Source organism: Girardinichthys multiradiatus, chromosome 20 (genome assembly GCF_021462225.1).
Source record: "Girardinichthys multiradiatus isolate DD_20200921_A chromosome 20, DD_fGirMul_XY1, whole genome shotgun sequence".
NCBI classification, from domain to species: domain Eukaryota; kingdom Metazoa; phylum Chordata; class Actinopteri; order Cyprinodontiformes; family Goodeidae; genus Girardinichthys; species Girardinichthys multiradiatus.
The window spans coordinates 5018081-5029903 of NC_061812.1; the positions used below are offsets into that span (position 1 = coordinate 5018081).

The 11823-nt window shown below is 45.3% G+C and overlaps 1 protein-coding gene across 6 annotated transcripts in view; it reads left to right on the forward strand.

The window, feature by feature from the left end:
- Positions 1-10119, forward strand: part of tasora (transcription activation suppressor a) — a 29945-nt gene extending 19826 nt beyond the window's left edge. For 2 of the 6 annotated variants that reach the window (XM_047347662.1, XM_047347665.1), the window contains 8 exons: positions 35-157; positions 3832-3991; positions 4088-4196; positions 4522-4700; positions 5367-5516; positions 7134-7917; positions 8947-9408; positions 9586-10119. In XM_047347662.1, coding sequence (XP_047203618.1) covers positions 35-157; positions 3832-3991; positions 4088-4196; positions 4522-4700; positions 5367-5516; positions 7134-7917; positions 8947-9408; positions 9586-9604 — 1986 coding nt within the window. In that variant the 3' untranslated portion in view covers positions 9605-10119. Of the gene's footprint in view, positions 1-34; positions 158-3831; positions 3992-4087; positions 4197-4521; positions 4701-5366; positions 5517-7133; positions 7918-8946 lie in introns of all 6 variants that reach the window. The other 4 variants (XR_007035426.1, XR_007035427.1, XM_047347663.1 and 1 more) reach the window with 4 other exon arrangements.
- The last annotated feature ends 1704 nt before the right edge of the window (positions 10120-11823 follow it).

Genomic DNA, 11823 nt, shown 5'->3' on the forward strand with positions numbered 1-11823 from the left:
CAGTTCAATAAATACAGGATGTTTGTTGTTGCAGGAACATCTGTTGAACCTGGGCAACGTTCACCAGAGTCCTGTGGACTTTCTACACCAGGACAACACAGAAAACGGGCTGCTGGTCATCATTAAGAACAAAGACATAACTGGACACATACATCAGGTACATGTATGAACTGTGGTAAAATCTACGGAGGTTGAATCGGAGACTTTGGGAAGTTGATTCTGGATCGATCTGAATCCCTGTTTTAGTTTACTGAATGTTGATTTCATCGTGTCTCTGAGATACAGAGCTGTCCACATTTATGGACACCTCTGGTACCGATGTAGAAAGTCGGTACTGTAAATGTGTGGTCACCAAGTTATTACGTTATACCAAGCTGTTAACTGGGAGTGAAGCCAGGAAAGGCCGGTTTTCTCCCACATCAGAAATAGTAAACATGGAGTTTTTAAACTCTGCTTGGACTTTAACTGGAGATTAAGATTGTGCTTTTTAACAGCAGACACTCCAGGTATGGAACCATGGATGAATATGTGTGAGAGCATGTCATGCCCACTGCTGAGCATGGTAAAGGACCTGTAATGCTTTGGGACTGTTTCTTTTAGGACTTTGGGGCTCTTTAAATATTAGGAGATTAGTGATAAAAACCGGGGGGCCTAAAAACAGGTTGTCAAATGGTCAATCACTCAGTATGTTCCAACCTGGATGCACGTCATTGGAGAAACACTAACGGCTGCAGGTTGGCCTAATTGTTACTAGAAGAGCAGCCATTAAGTGGCACCAGCGATATTCTTGAAAAAAATAACGTGACATTTTTCTCCCCTTAGAATAAATTTATTCTGCTGGAGTAAAAGAAACATTTATTTTAAGGCTCATTTTTACCAAGGGGTCTTGTCCATTCACAGTTCCAGCACCGCACAGCTCTACTGTGCTTGGTCCCGCTCCACCCCACACCAAGATGTTGTTTCCATGAACTCACTGTTGGCTGCAGTTATGGCTTGAAGCCCCGCCTCTGGCCGTCAGCGTCGTGCCCCTATTAACCGTTACTGTTTCATGGTCCGGCGTGAGCCCACTCAACATGTAAAGTAAAATAAACACTCACCGTCGAACATCATGTCCTACTACAGCGACTTTAAACCACCGCCACGGCATGCTGTCTGACCCGCTTCGGCCATGTGGGCCTTAACATTTTTGTAGGTGCTTTTGAGTTTTTGTAGCTTTTCCTGGCTGTAAAATCCATGGCTTGTCATTCTCTCCAGTACCTCACCAAACACTTTCTCATGCCGCAGACTACGCTCATGGCCAATCAGTGAACAGCACTCTGTTCACGTTACATTTCAGCCCTGCTCAGCGCCGATGGGACCTGCTGAAGAGCAGGTACCAAGAAGGTGAAGTAGAGCTTGCAGAAAAGGGGCAAAAGGTCATTACTCAATAAGGTGGTTGTTCAGAGTGGTGAGGTTGAATATAAAATCTGTCGGCATTAATATTTTTAGTAGTTTATTTAGATTTTTCTGATTTCAACGTGGGCTTCATGGTGGAGCAGTTGGTAGCACTGATGCCTTGCAGCAAGAAGGTCCTGGGTTCGACTCCCAACCGGCCAGGGGTCTTTCTGCATGGAGTTTGCATGTTCTTCCTGTGCATGCGTGGGTTCTCACCGGGTACTCCGGCTTCCTCCCACAGTCCAAAAACATGCCTGTTAGGTTCATTGGTTTCTCTAAATTGCCCTTAGGTGTGAATGAGTGTGTGCGTGGTTGTTTGTCCTGCGTGTGTCTGTGTTGCCCTGCGATGGACTGGCGACCCGTCCAGGGTGTTCGCTGCCTCCCGCTCATAGACTGCTGGAGATAGGCACCAGTTTCCGTGCGACACATTATGGTAGAAAATGACTGATTTAATCTTTTTTCATTTAATTATTAACAAAACCTACAAGTATTCATAAGTGATGACCCGTACATTTTGTAGGTTGTCCATTCAAACCTCAGCAAACAAGACAAAGATACTAAATTATATATTAAATAATAATTACAAGTAATTTCAAAATTGGTCCGCATTGCCGGCACTAAGTCGGACCTGTTCCCGGTGCATGTTGGACTCCGGCAGGGCGGTCCTTTGTCGCCGGTCCTGTTCATAACTTTTATGGACAGGATTTCTAGACGCAGCCAAGGGCCGGAGGGGGTCTGGTTTGGGGACCAGAGGATTTCGTCTCTTCTTTTGCAGATGACGTGGTCCTGCTGGCCCCCTCTAGCCAAGACCTACAGCATGCACTGTGGCGGTTCGCAGCTGAGTGTGAAGCAGCTGGGATGAGGATCAGCTCCTCCAAGTCCGAGGCCATGGTTCTGGACCGGAAAAGGGTGGCTTGTCCTCTTCAGGTTGGAGGGGAGTTCCTGCCTCAAGTGGAGGAGTTCAAGTATCTCGGGGTCTTGTTCATGAGTGAGGGAAGAATGGAGCGGGAGATTGACAGACGGATCGGTGCGGCTGCCACAGTAATGGGGGCGCTGTGCCGGTCCGTTGTGGTGAAGAGAGAGCTGAGCCGAAAAGCAAAGCTTTTAATTTACCGGTCGGTCTACGTTCCTACCCTCACCTATGGCCATGAACTTTGGGTCATGACCGAAAGAACAAGATCCCACGGATACAAGCGGCTGAAATGAGCTTCCTCCGTAGGGTGGCCGGGCACTCCCTTAGAGATAGGGTGAGGAGCTCGGCCATCTGGGAGGAGCTCAGAGTAGAGCCGCTGCTCCTCCACATTGAGAGGAGCCAGTTGAGGTGGCTCGGGCATCTATACCGGATGCCTCCTGGACGCCTTCCTCGGGAGGTGTTCCAGGCACGTCCCACCAGGAGGAGGCCCAGGGGACGGCCCAGGACACGCTGGAGGGACTATGTCTCTTGGCTGTCCTGGGAACGCCTTGGGCTCCCCCTGGAGGAACTGGAGGAGGTGTCTGGAGAGAGGGACGTCTGGGCGTCTCTGCTGAATCTGCTGCCCCCGCGACCCGGTCCTGGATAAAGCAGAAGACGACGAGTACGAGTATATTTCATACTTGTATACTAGTGGGAGACTTTGTTTATATTTTATTTTGTGGAATGCAGTTAAAAAAACAAGCTTTTCATAATTTATTCGTCATAAAAGTACAAAGTTTCTGGTAGCTCTGATGAGCAGGAGAACAGCAGCCTTGAGAGGCTTGTAGAGGTTCGGTGTGGACTGCAGCTGGACTCGGAGCAACCAGCCGTTGCCTTCCTTGTGTTGAGCTTCTCCGGAACCAGAGACCTACCCGGGCCAAGAAGAAAAAAGGTCTGGACTGCTCAGTGGTCCAGTCCTCTTTTCACATGAAAGTAAAATTCTAATTGTGTTAGAAATCAAGGTCCCAGAGTCACAGAACTGCAGCTGCTGGCGGTCCAGTTTGAAGTTTTAACAGTCAGTGCCGAGTCATCTGCTGGTGTTGTGCACTGGGTTTTATCAAGTCCAAGGCTGCTATCAAAGTAACCCGGGCTTCTATGACACCTCAGCAGAACCACAGGCTGATCACCTCCATGCCACGCCGCATTGATGCAGTAATTCATGCAAGGAGAGCCCTGAGTGCTGTTATTATAGCATCCATGGGCCCACATGTCTGTATTCAAAGAATTTATTATTAGTCTGATGCGATAATTTGGGGTTTTGCTGTTCAGCAATACCAGAAACAACCCCTGCAATGAATCCATATAACGGATCAGCTTCATCTTTTGAATTCCTGAAATAAATGAACTTACTGCTGATATTTGAATCTGTGGGGCTGAGAACAGCCCAGTAACAAACCATCCATGTCCAGCTGATGTAAAATAAATGTGTTTGGTGTCTATGTCAGATTCCAGGCCTCATGTCTTTAAAGCGACACTCCTCTGTGATGTTTGTGGGCATCGATTCGCTGGACGACATCAAAAACAACAGCTGCATTGAGCTATTTGTCTCTGGAGGCTGCATCGTCTCGGACGAGTTGGTCCTCAGTCCGGACGTCATCACTCGCGGTACGTCCGGAATCGGTTTCTTTTTGTTCTGGTTGGATCAGCCAGGTATTTCCATGTTCCATGTCACGAGAGCTGACCTGATGTGTCGCCCTGCAGATCAACTTGCTGCTCTGCTGATGCTGCTGGAGGAGCACAGCTCTCCAGAGAGTCTTTGGAGGTGGAAGATTCACTGCAAAACCCACAAAAAGCTGAAGGAACAAGCCAGGTGAAGTTACAGCCTTTAGAACAACACGTCAAACACAGATTCATTGACTCGAATCTTTTATTAGTGGTTGGTGTTACTCCTACTGCTGTAAGCTTTCAAATTAGAGGAATCAGTTCAGGTTTGTGTTGCAGATCCATCAAACTGCTGAATGTTCTGGGTTTGTTTTCAGTTTTTCTGGGTCTTACTGTCATAAAAGGTGCTTCGATCTTTTTAGAGCCAAACTGTTTAAATTTAGAAAGAGAAAATGTATTTTGTGTAATCTTTAGTTCAGAAGTGCAGATGCTGCAGCTGTTTTCCCAAGCGGCGTGTTTGATGTGTGTGTCAGGTTCCGGAGGGATGCAGCCAACCTGCTGGAGCTGCTGTCATCGTATCAGAAGCGTCAGATCATAGACTTCCTGCCGTATCACCACTGTGACATGACGAACCATCAGTCGCCTGACCTCGACTGCCTCATCGAGCTTCAGGCCCGATACACGCAGTTCCGACACACGGTCTACCTCACTGGTACGTCCTCGTCAGCAACTCTGACGCTGCTTGTTTATGGAAAATGAAACAGTTTGTAAAAGGTGTTGCCGAGGTTTTAAATAAATAATGGAGCACCTCAGCTCGTCTGACATTAAATCAAACTTTTCCTGTTTCAGTTAAGATTACACAATATCTTTGTTTGCTTAATGCTAGAAAAATGAGAGAATTTGTGCGGCTTTGTTAAAGTTCTAATCTAATGTGTTACAAGCGGCCCAGCATCACCATGGAGAAGAACCTTATTTCTTCAGTGCTGAAATCACGCTGTGCTAGAAATCACTAAGTTCTGCACATATTGTGTTCTGTCTCCTTGTCTGCTTCACAAAGCAAAAAGCACTGATGATATAATGGAGAAACCTGTCGCAAACTGTCGCTTTGAGAACTTTTCAGACTCTCTTTGGCCTGGTTTTAATTTACAAAAGGCTTAAAAATGAGCTTCTTTTTTCTGAAATGCCTCAGTTAAATGACATTATCGGTCTTTGGAGCACAAGTAACGATTCCTAAGGGTTTAAGCGATAACACAGAAGCCCGATCTTCTTATTATGCAGAAAAAAGCCGAGCGGTCCTTTAGTGAACCATTCTCACATGGGCCAACCTTAGGAAATAGCATTATATTTGAAATTGGATTGTTTTGATTTTCTAACTCAGAGCACCCCTTTGACAAGTTTCCTGCCTACTCCAACGGGGGCATCATCGTGGCCGGGATCGAAGAAATCCAGCACAGCTTCAGCAGACTGGTGGGTTGTCACAGCATCAAGGACAAGCAGTTGTTCGTAGAGGATCTTCTTGCTCCCAAAGGTCAGCTCCTATACATTAAATTGTGGGATTTTGGGTTAGGGTTTTATGGGTTTTTATATCATTTGAACTCTTATTTTGAACATTGTTAGCTGTGCTTCGAACATTACATTACACTTACATATAAAATGCTCTTGTTAGACGTTTAATGTATGGCTGCCTTATTTATTTCCTAAATTTGCAAACAAAAACAAAAATCTGTTGCTCTGATGAGAAGATTTATTTTCATTTGACAGCATCTATCCAGAGGTCTCAGAGGTTTTACAGAAATATGCTAGTTTTTTTTAGCTTAATGTTTTTATTTCTTTCATGTTAACCTTAAATAACATGATGGACATGCAGAAAAAAGCAATTTTAAACAAAAACGGATAATTCAGGAATGAAAAAAAAACAAAAAACTTTTGTCGTTTTCTGTTTTTCACATAAAGCTTATTCCTGTTAGTATAAATTAGCAGGTTAAACGCCCCGAGATATTAGTGATGAAGAAGTGATGAAGAGTGAGGGTGGGTCATGTTTGCACAGAGAGAATTAACACATTTATCAGATTTAGCTCTTAGTGTCTGAAAGTTTTCCAAGTCAAACATCTCCTAACCAATCTTTAATAGCTGGGTTAATTACACACAACCAACATCTAGTTGTTGGTTTGTTGCTACACACCAGCAGCGTGTAATAAATGTTTTTTAAGTACAGATGGTGGATTACCAAGATATATTACACTGAAATCACATGATTTTAGTTTAGTTTAGTTACCACCTCCATCCAGTAGAGGGCAGTGTGAGGCAGAACAGATGGGCAGATTGTGACTTTCTCACCAGCAGGATCCCTGTCCAGAGCTGCCAGTTAAGAATTTTTCTGTAGTTCGGGGAGATAAAAACAATCGTATGTTTTTCCAGATAAATTCTCTCCATGTTTCTGAACCTAAGTTGTTAAATCACGTCTTACATATATCCAGCCAATTGTCCCTTTTATATGTGCCTCTTTCTCCCATCTGGACTTAATGTCCAAGATGGAGGTTTTTTATTCCATTTTGTAAGGTTCTGACAGGAAGTGAGCTTCGTATCGCTTTTAGCTTTATATGAGATCACAAAGGTTGGGGTCAGATTAGGTTCTAGTGTTTTTATGAAAGCGGTGCCTTATTTGTCACCGTTTTCCAGATCAACCTGCTTTGACTTTCTGAAAGGATTCACCATCTCTTGGAGTTGAAGAACAACAGGAAGTGATTCCTTTCTCCATCCTTGTTTTAAATCTGGCGTCTAATCCTGCCAGAGGAACCTCTGTATTGTCCTCTCTAATCCAGGGTCTTTTAAATGATTGTACCAAATCTTCATCCATTTCTTAGGTTTAATTAAATATTTCTTTTGACATTTTACGTCTCCTGGTGTTGAAATGAGAGCGGTAACTGTTACTGTCCACGTAGCTCGGTAGTTGGCATCAACCCAGTAAGCCAGGCAGCTCATTTGTGCTGCCTTGTAATAATTCTGCAGGCTTGGCACTGCCTGCAACAGTACTGTCCAGGTCCTGTAAACACAGACAAATGCATGAAGTCTGCATCCTTAAAGGGTCCAAGAGTGTCTCCCACCTTCAGCTGTCCTAATATTCAGTGTTATGCTCTGTCTTCAGGTCTCAGCAGGCAGCTCGACCATAGAGACTCTGTCACCAGCTATGAAGTCTCCCCATCTCCCTCCAACTTCCCGGATCAAATCCATCCAGTTTCCTCCAGTAACCAACCCCAAGAGGTGCTTATTCAACCCAGCGCCAACCTGCCTTACCGCCCCCATGTGTCTGACCAGATCGTTCCAGACAGCAGCAATGAGCGGATTTCACTGACTACAAGCAGAGACATGGAGTTCCTCCAGCAGGCCATTAAAGAGCTGCGAGCTGAGCGCCTGGAGCAGCTGAGGCAGCTCAAACTGCAGCAGCAGCTGTTGGAGTTGCAGGTCGAGTCGGATGTGGGCATCCTTGCCAACCCCACTGGCACAGAGGACGGTCACATCACCCCGCCTCCGGACCGAGTAGCACCCTCGGAGTCAGTCCGGCTCACTCCTGGCAGGAAAGCTGTGGCAGCCACGCTGGAATCCATTCACTCCGGGCTGCAACTAGAAACACGGGAGGACGTGAGGATGGAGGACAGACAGCAGCTGACTCCCACAGAGGGAAGAGAGAGGCCAGGAACCCCAGAGGGAAGTGATCCTGGAGGTCAGAGGCGGAGCACTGCAGGAAGAGTGGAGGGATCACCAATTGGACACTCTGCCCAGAATAACATAGATCCATCCAGTCAAAGTGCAGCTGCAGGGACAGATCGCAGTAATCCAACAGAACCCGACAGTGACAACAAACGAGAAGAGACAATCCAACAAGAACCTGTTCGATCCTCTGGTTCTCCTGAGGAGGACATCATCTCCAGGTTGGTTTTGCATCATGTCCTTGTCAGTCGGCGTTGTAGCTCAAATAGTTAGATTTATGTTTCTAAAGCTGAGAGAGATGGAAAAAAGAGAATAAAGTAGCCAAACTCGCAACTAAAAGCTGCTGAGGTGAGTCTAACACTGTGGCCTAAATGGGTAAAAGCAGTAATGATGAGGGCTCAAACTCATATGATGAAGACTTTGTTGCCTTTTTGTCCAATGAGGAAGAATAAGTCAGGACAAATGCTACCTTTAAGTAGTAGCCTGGACATTTAATAGACCAACACCCAGTTATAAAGAGAAAATTAAAAATGTCCCAAAGTCAGAGTTTGTCTCCAGGCTGCAGCAGTTCTTCCAGTTTCTACCTTGCTGCATGCTGAGACCCTCTATAGCTGAGGTGACCTTCTGCATGCAGAAATAATCCCTGTCCATAGTTTTAATGGTTAAAGCATGAGGCACCAAGCGATAACAGATGGTCTCCAGGTTAACTGAGGTGGAACAGCAGACATAAAGATCATGATTCTTTTCTGCAGGAGAAAGATCTTCTCAGCGGTGAATCACTGTTAAAGACAGTGGATTTTAATCTCAGATGAACCACATTCAACAGCACATTCACTGACCAGAGAAACTTCACGTTCAGGCGCAGCCATCTGGACGGTCCGGCTGTTGATTGCCCTCGTGAGGCTTTTGTTATGGCCGGTGAATAAACTGTGTGTAATGCGTCGTCCCTCAGCCTCGTGTTGTTCTGTCGCTTGTAGCAGAGACTCTGCAGGAGCCTCGTTTCTGGTCCAGGTGGCAGAAAGTGTTTGGGTCGTTTGGGAAAAGTAGGAATGATCACTCCATCCTTTGATCTTTTATTGCAGCAGCTAAACATCTGTATATTTTTATTATTTATTTACTTGTTTGGCTATGATTTATTCAATTTTATCTAGGACGCTCTGTGTCCTAGAGGGTTGTCTTTATCACACCACACCAATGATGATTCAAGATGAACGTCCTGGATGAACCTGTTCATGTTGTTTCCCCTGTAGATCTTCCCAGTTCAACCAGGAGCAGCAAGTGAGCACAGAAGTGGCTCCACCGGCCAGCAGCAACACAGAGTCCAGAATCCCTGTCTTAATGTATCGGGATCGCGATCCAAAGCCCGCTCCAAGTGTGCAGAACATCCAGCAGAAACAGCCTGCCCAGCTCCCACCATACAGCCAGCAGCCACAGCGGGGTGTTGGCCTTCTGCACACTCCACACCTGCCTCACATCCAAGGCCAGCATTTCCACCCAGGACCTTTACTGGGACCCCTGCGCCCTCTGGGAGGAATGAGAGGTGTCATGGGCCCCCCACATCTCTGGCCGGGTGGGTTAGCCCCCGTAGGCAGTCCCCTGGTTTGGGGCTTTCAACAGACTGGCATCGACTTCCTGGGAAGTTACTACAGTCCCGCAGGTCCAGGCGGAAACATGTACAGAGGAGGCCGACCAGGAGGAGGTTTTAACAGAATGTAGGTAGCCGGTTTCCCAACACTTTCCCGTTTCTGCTGCTGCTCAGGTAGAAGAACAGAACCACCGGCACTGGCAGAAGAATCTTTATTTAGTCAAAGGCCTGTAAAAAAAATACATGATTATTATTTTGATTATCTCAATCAACCTGAGGATTTCAGTCATGACTGTGTTTACAGGGAAGGTGTTTGGAAATGAGTCCAGATAATTTCAGGAAATCATCTACTCTAAGCAAATAAATCAAGACATGTAAATATTTAGCAACATGAAACTTTTTAACCCTGACTGTCTTCTGCGTTGATCGGACGCTTTTTTTTTTGTTTCCTTATCGAGGAAGACCGTAACACATGAGTTCTGATGTTTCCTGGACGCACCACTTTGATGGTTTCCGTCTTTGATGGATGCCGTCTTGTCTTCCTTGGAAGCTACGTCATGATTCTCTTCAGGATGCTTCCTTCAGGAACCAGGAGCTGCTCATCTTTTGGAGACTCAAACTGTGGGCAAACTTGGGGGACAGTTGGGTTGCCTTACACGTCTTCCAGTGGACACAGGAAAGAAGTCACTGTTGTTGCTGAATATATGGTTTAGTACACTGGGAGCAGTTTGTGTTCAGTTGTAGAAAGAAACTCTGTAACAAATCGTTTTAACTTAAATCAGTTTTTATGTTATTTTCTATATCAGGTTTTTGTAATAAAATCACTTGAAAACAGGAACGCCACATTTTGTTTCCTTTTGTTCGAGGTGCATGCTGAGGATGTTTGTACAGTTTGTGTGCGTGTAAAGGTTTGTCTGGATGTGATTAGTTGTGTCATATATACACAGAAATGAGAGCAGAGGTTGTCTGAAGTGTGGAGGTGAAGGCACCTACACTAAGCCCAGGGGCAGGCCCAGAGAGGATCAGCTCAGCGTGGACGGACCCAGGTGACCGCCACCCTGAGACCTTTACCACAAGCAGCGAGCTTAAAAACCTCCACAATTTTATTTTTTTTATAATACAGAACGTTTTCTGTCCAAACTAAGTAAATCTGTTGATGTAGAAACAATAGATGCTCATAGATAACAAGAGCTACTCACCTGATTAATGGAGGAATGTAAGCAGCTTTATTACAGATTCTACTGAGAATTACCTGGAAAATTACCCTGGCAGTACATCCAAGTTACTTTATTCACAAAAACAGTTTTGGATTAAAGAAAACAGGTGAAGGCGTCACTTCGGACCGAGGAACTGACAAGGTACTTATACAGGTATGTAAAATGACTCCAGGAAGCAGGGAAATTCACTGAGCTGTTAACCAAACATTAACTAGACATGGTCCACCCACCCGGACTCGGTCTCTGTGGACCTGTAGAGTAGTTAACTTTGCTAATTCAAATCATTTTCTCGTCATTGTAGCAACAGAATAACGTGCAGGTCCTAAAACAATGCGAGGTCTGAGCCAGAGCGTATGTATTCGCCGCCATCTTGGATCAGAACTCTATATAAGCGACACTTTCAGGTTGATATGAGACAAGTGTTTTCAAGTCAAAAACATCAAATCCGAGCGAGGTCATAAGTCACTGGTGTGGAATCCTGAGGGGATCATTCCCAGTCTAAAGTCATTAAATGTGTTGCGGCCATTTTAAGGAGAATTTATCTGTCAGATGCTGATCAGCCGAGGTCTGAAAAAACGCAGCTTTTTGTATTCTGGTCGTCGTTGCTTAAGGCAAGGAAGGCCAGTTTATTCAATACATGTTGATTCACGGCACCTAAGGAAAGATGGGAAGAAAATAAAGCATAGAAGAAACATGTTTCAAACAGTTCATTACATAGTTTGATTTGAAGCTGTCACCCAGAATGTTTCCAGTCCTGATTTAACAGTTAACATACTTCAGGTTTTCAGGGAGTTTGTTCCCGAGCTGAGGAGCCTAGAAACTAATTGCTGCCTTCCCTCGGTTAGTTCTGGTCCTGGAAACACTGAGGAAGCAGGTCTCTGGAGCTGAGGAGTCTACACGGTTCATGCTGGATGTGCATTTAGGCCCAAAGACTGTTGTGCTTTATGGACCAGTAGCAGAACTTTGAAAGCAATTATTTGACAAACAGGGAACCAGTACAGTGGATCGAGAACTGCTGTGATAGGATCCATCTTAGATGGCTTTGAAACCTATGTTCAGTTAAGTCTCAAGACCATAAACATACCCCAGTGGTTCCTCTGCAGGTTCCTGTCAGTACAATGACTGAAAACATTTCTCCGTTCAACCCTCTGCTGAAGCTGTCTCCTGTAGTTTTCCTCTAACTCTCTTCTTTTATCTCCTCCCACAGCCACCAGTATGAAGTGACTGGTCCCCCTTCATCAGGCAGGTCATCACAGGTAGCTTGTTGGGTTTACTTCAAATGAACCATATGTAGGTCATCAATCAAAAGTGAATTGATCCTATTA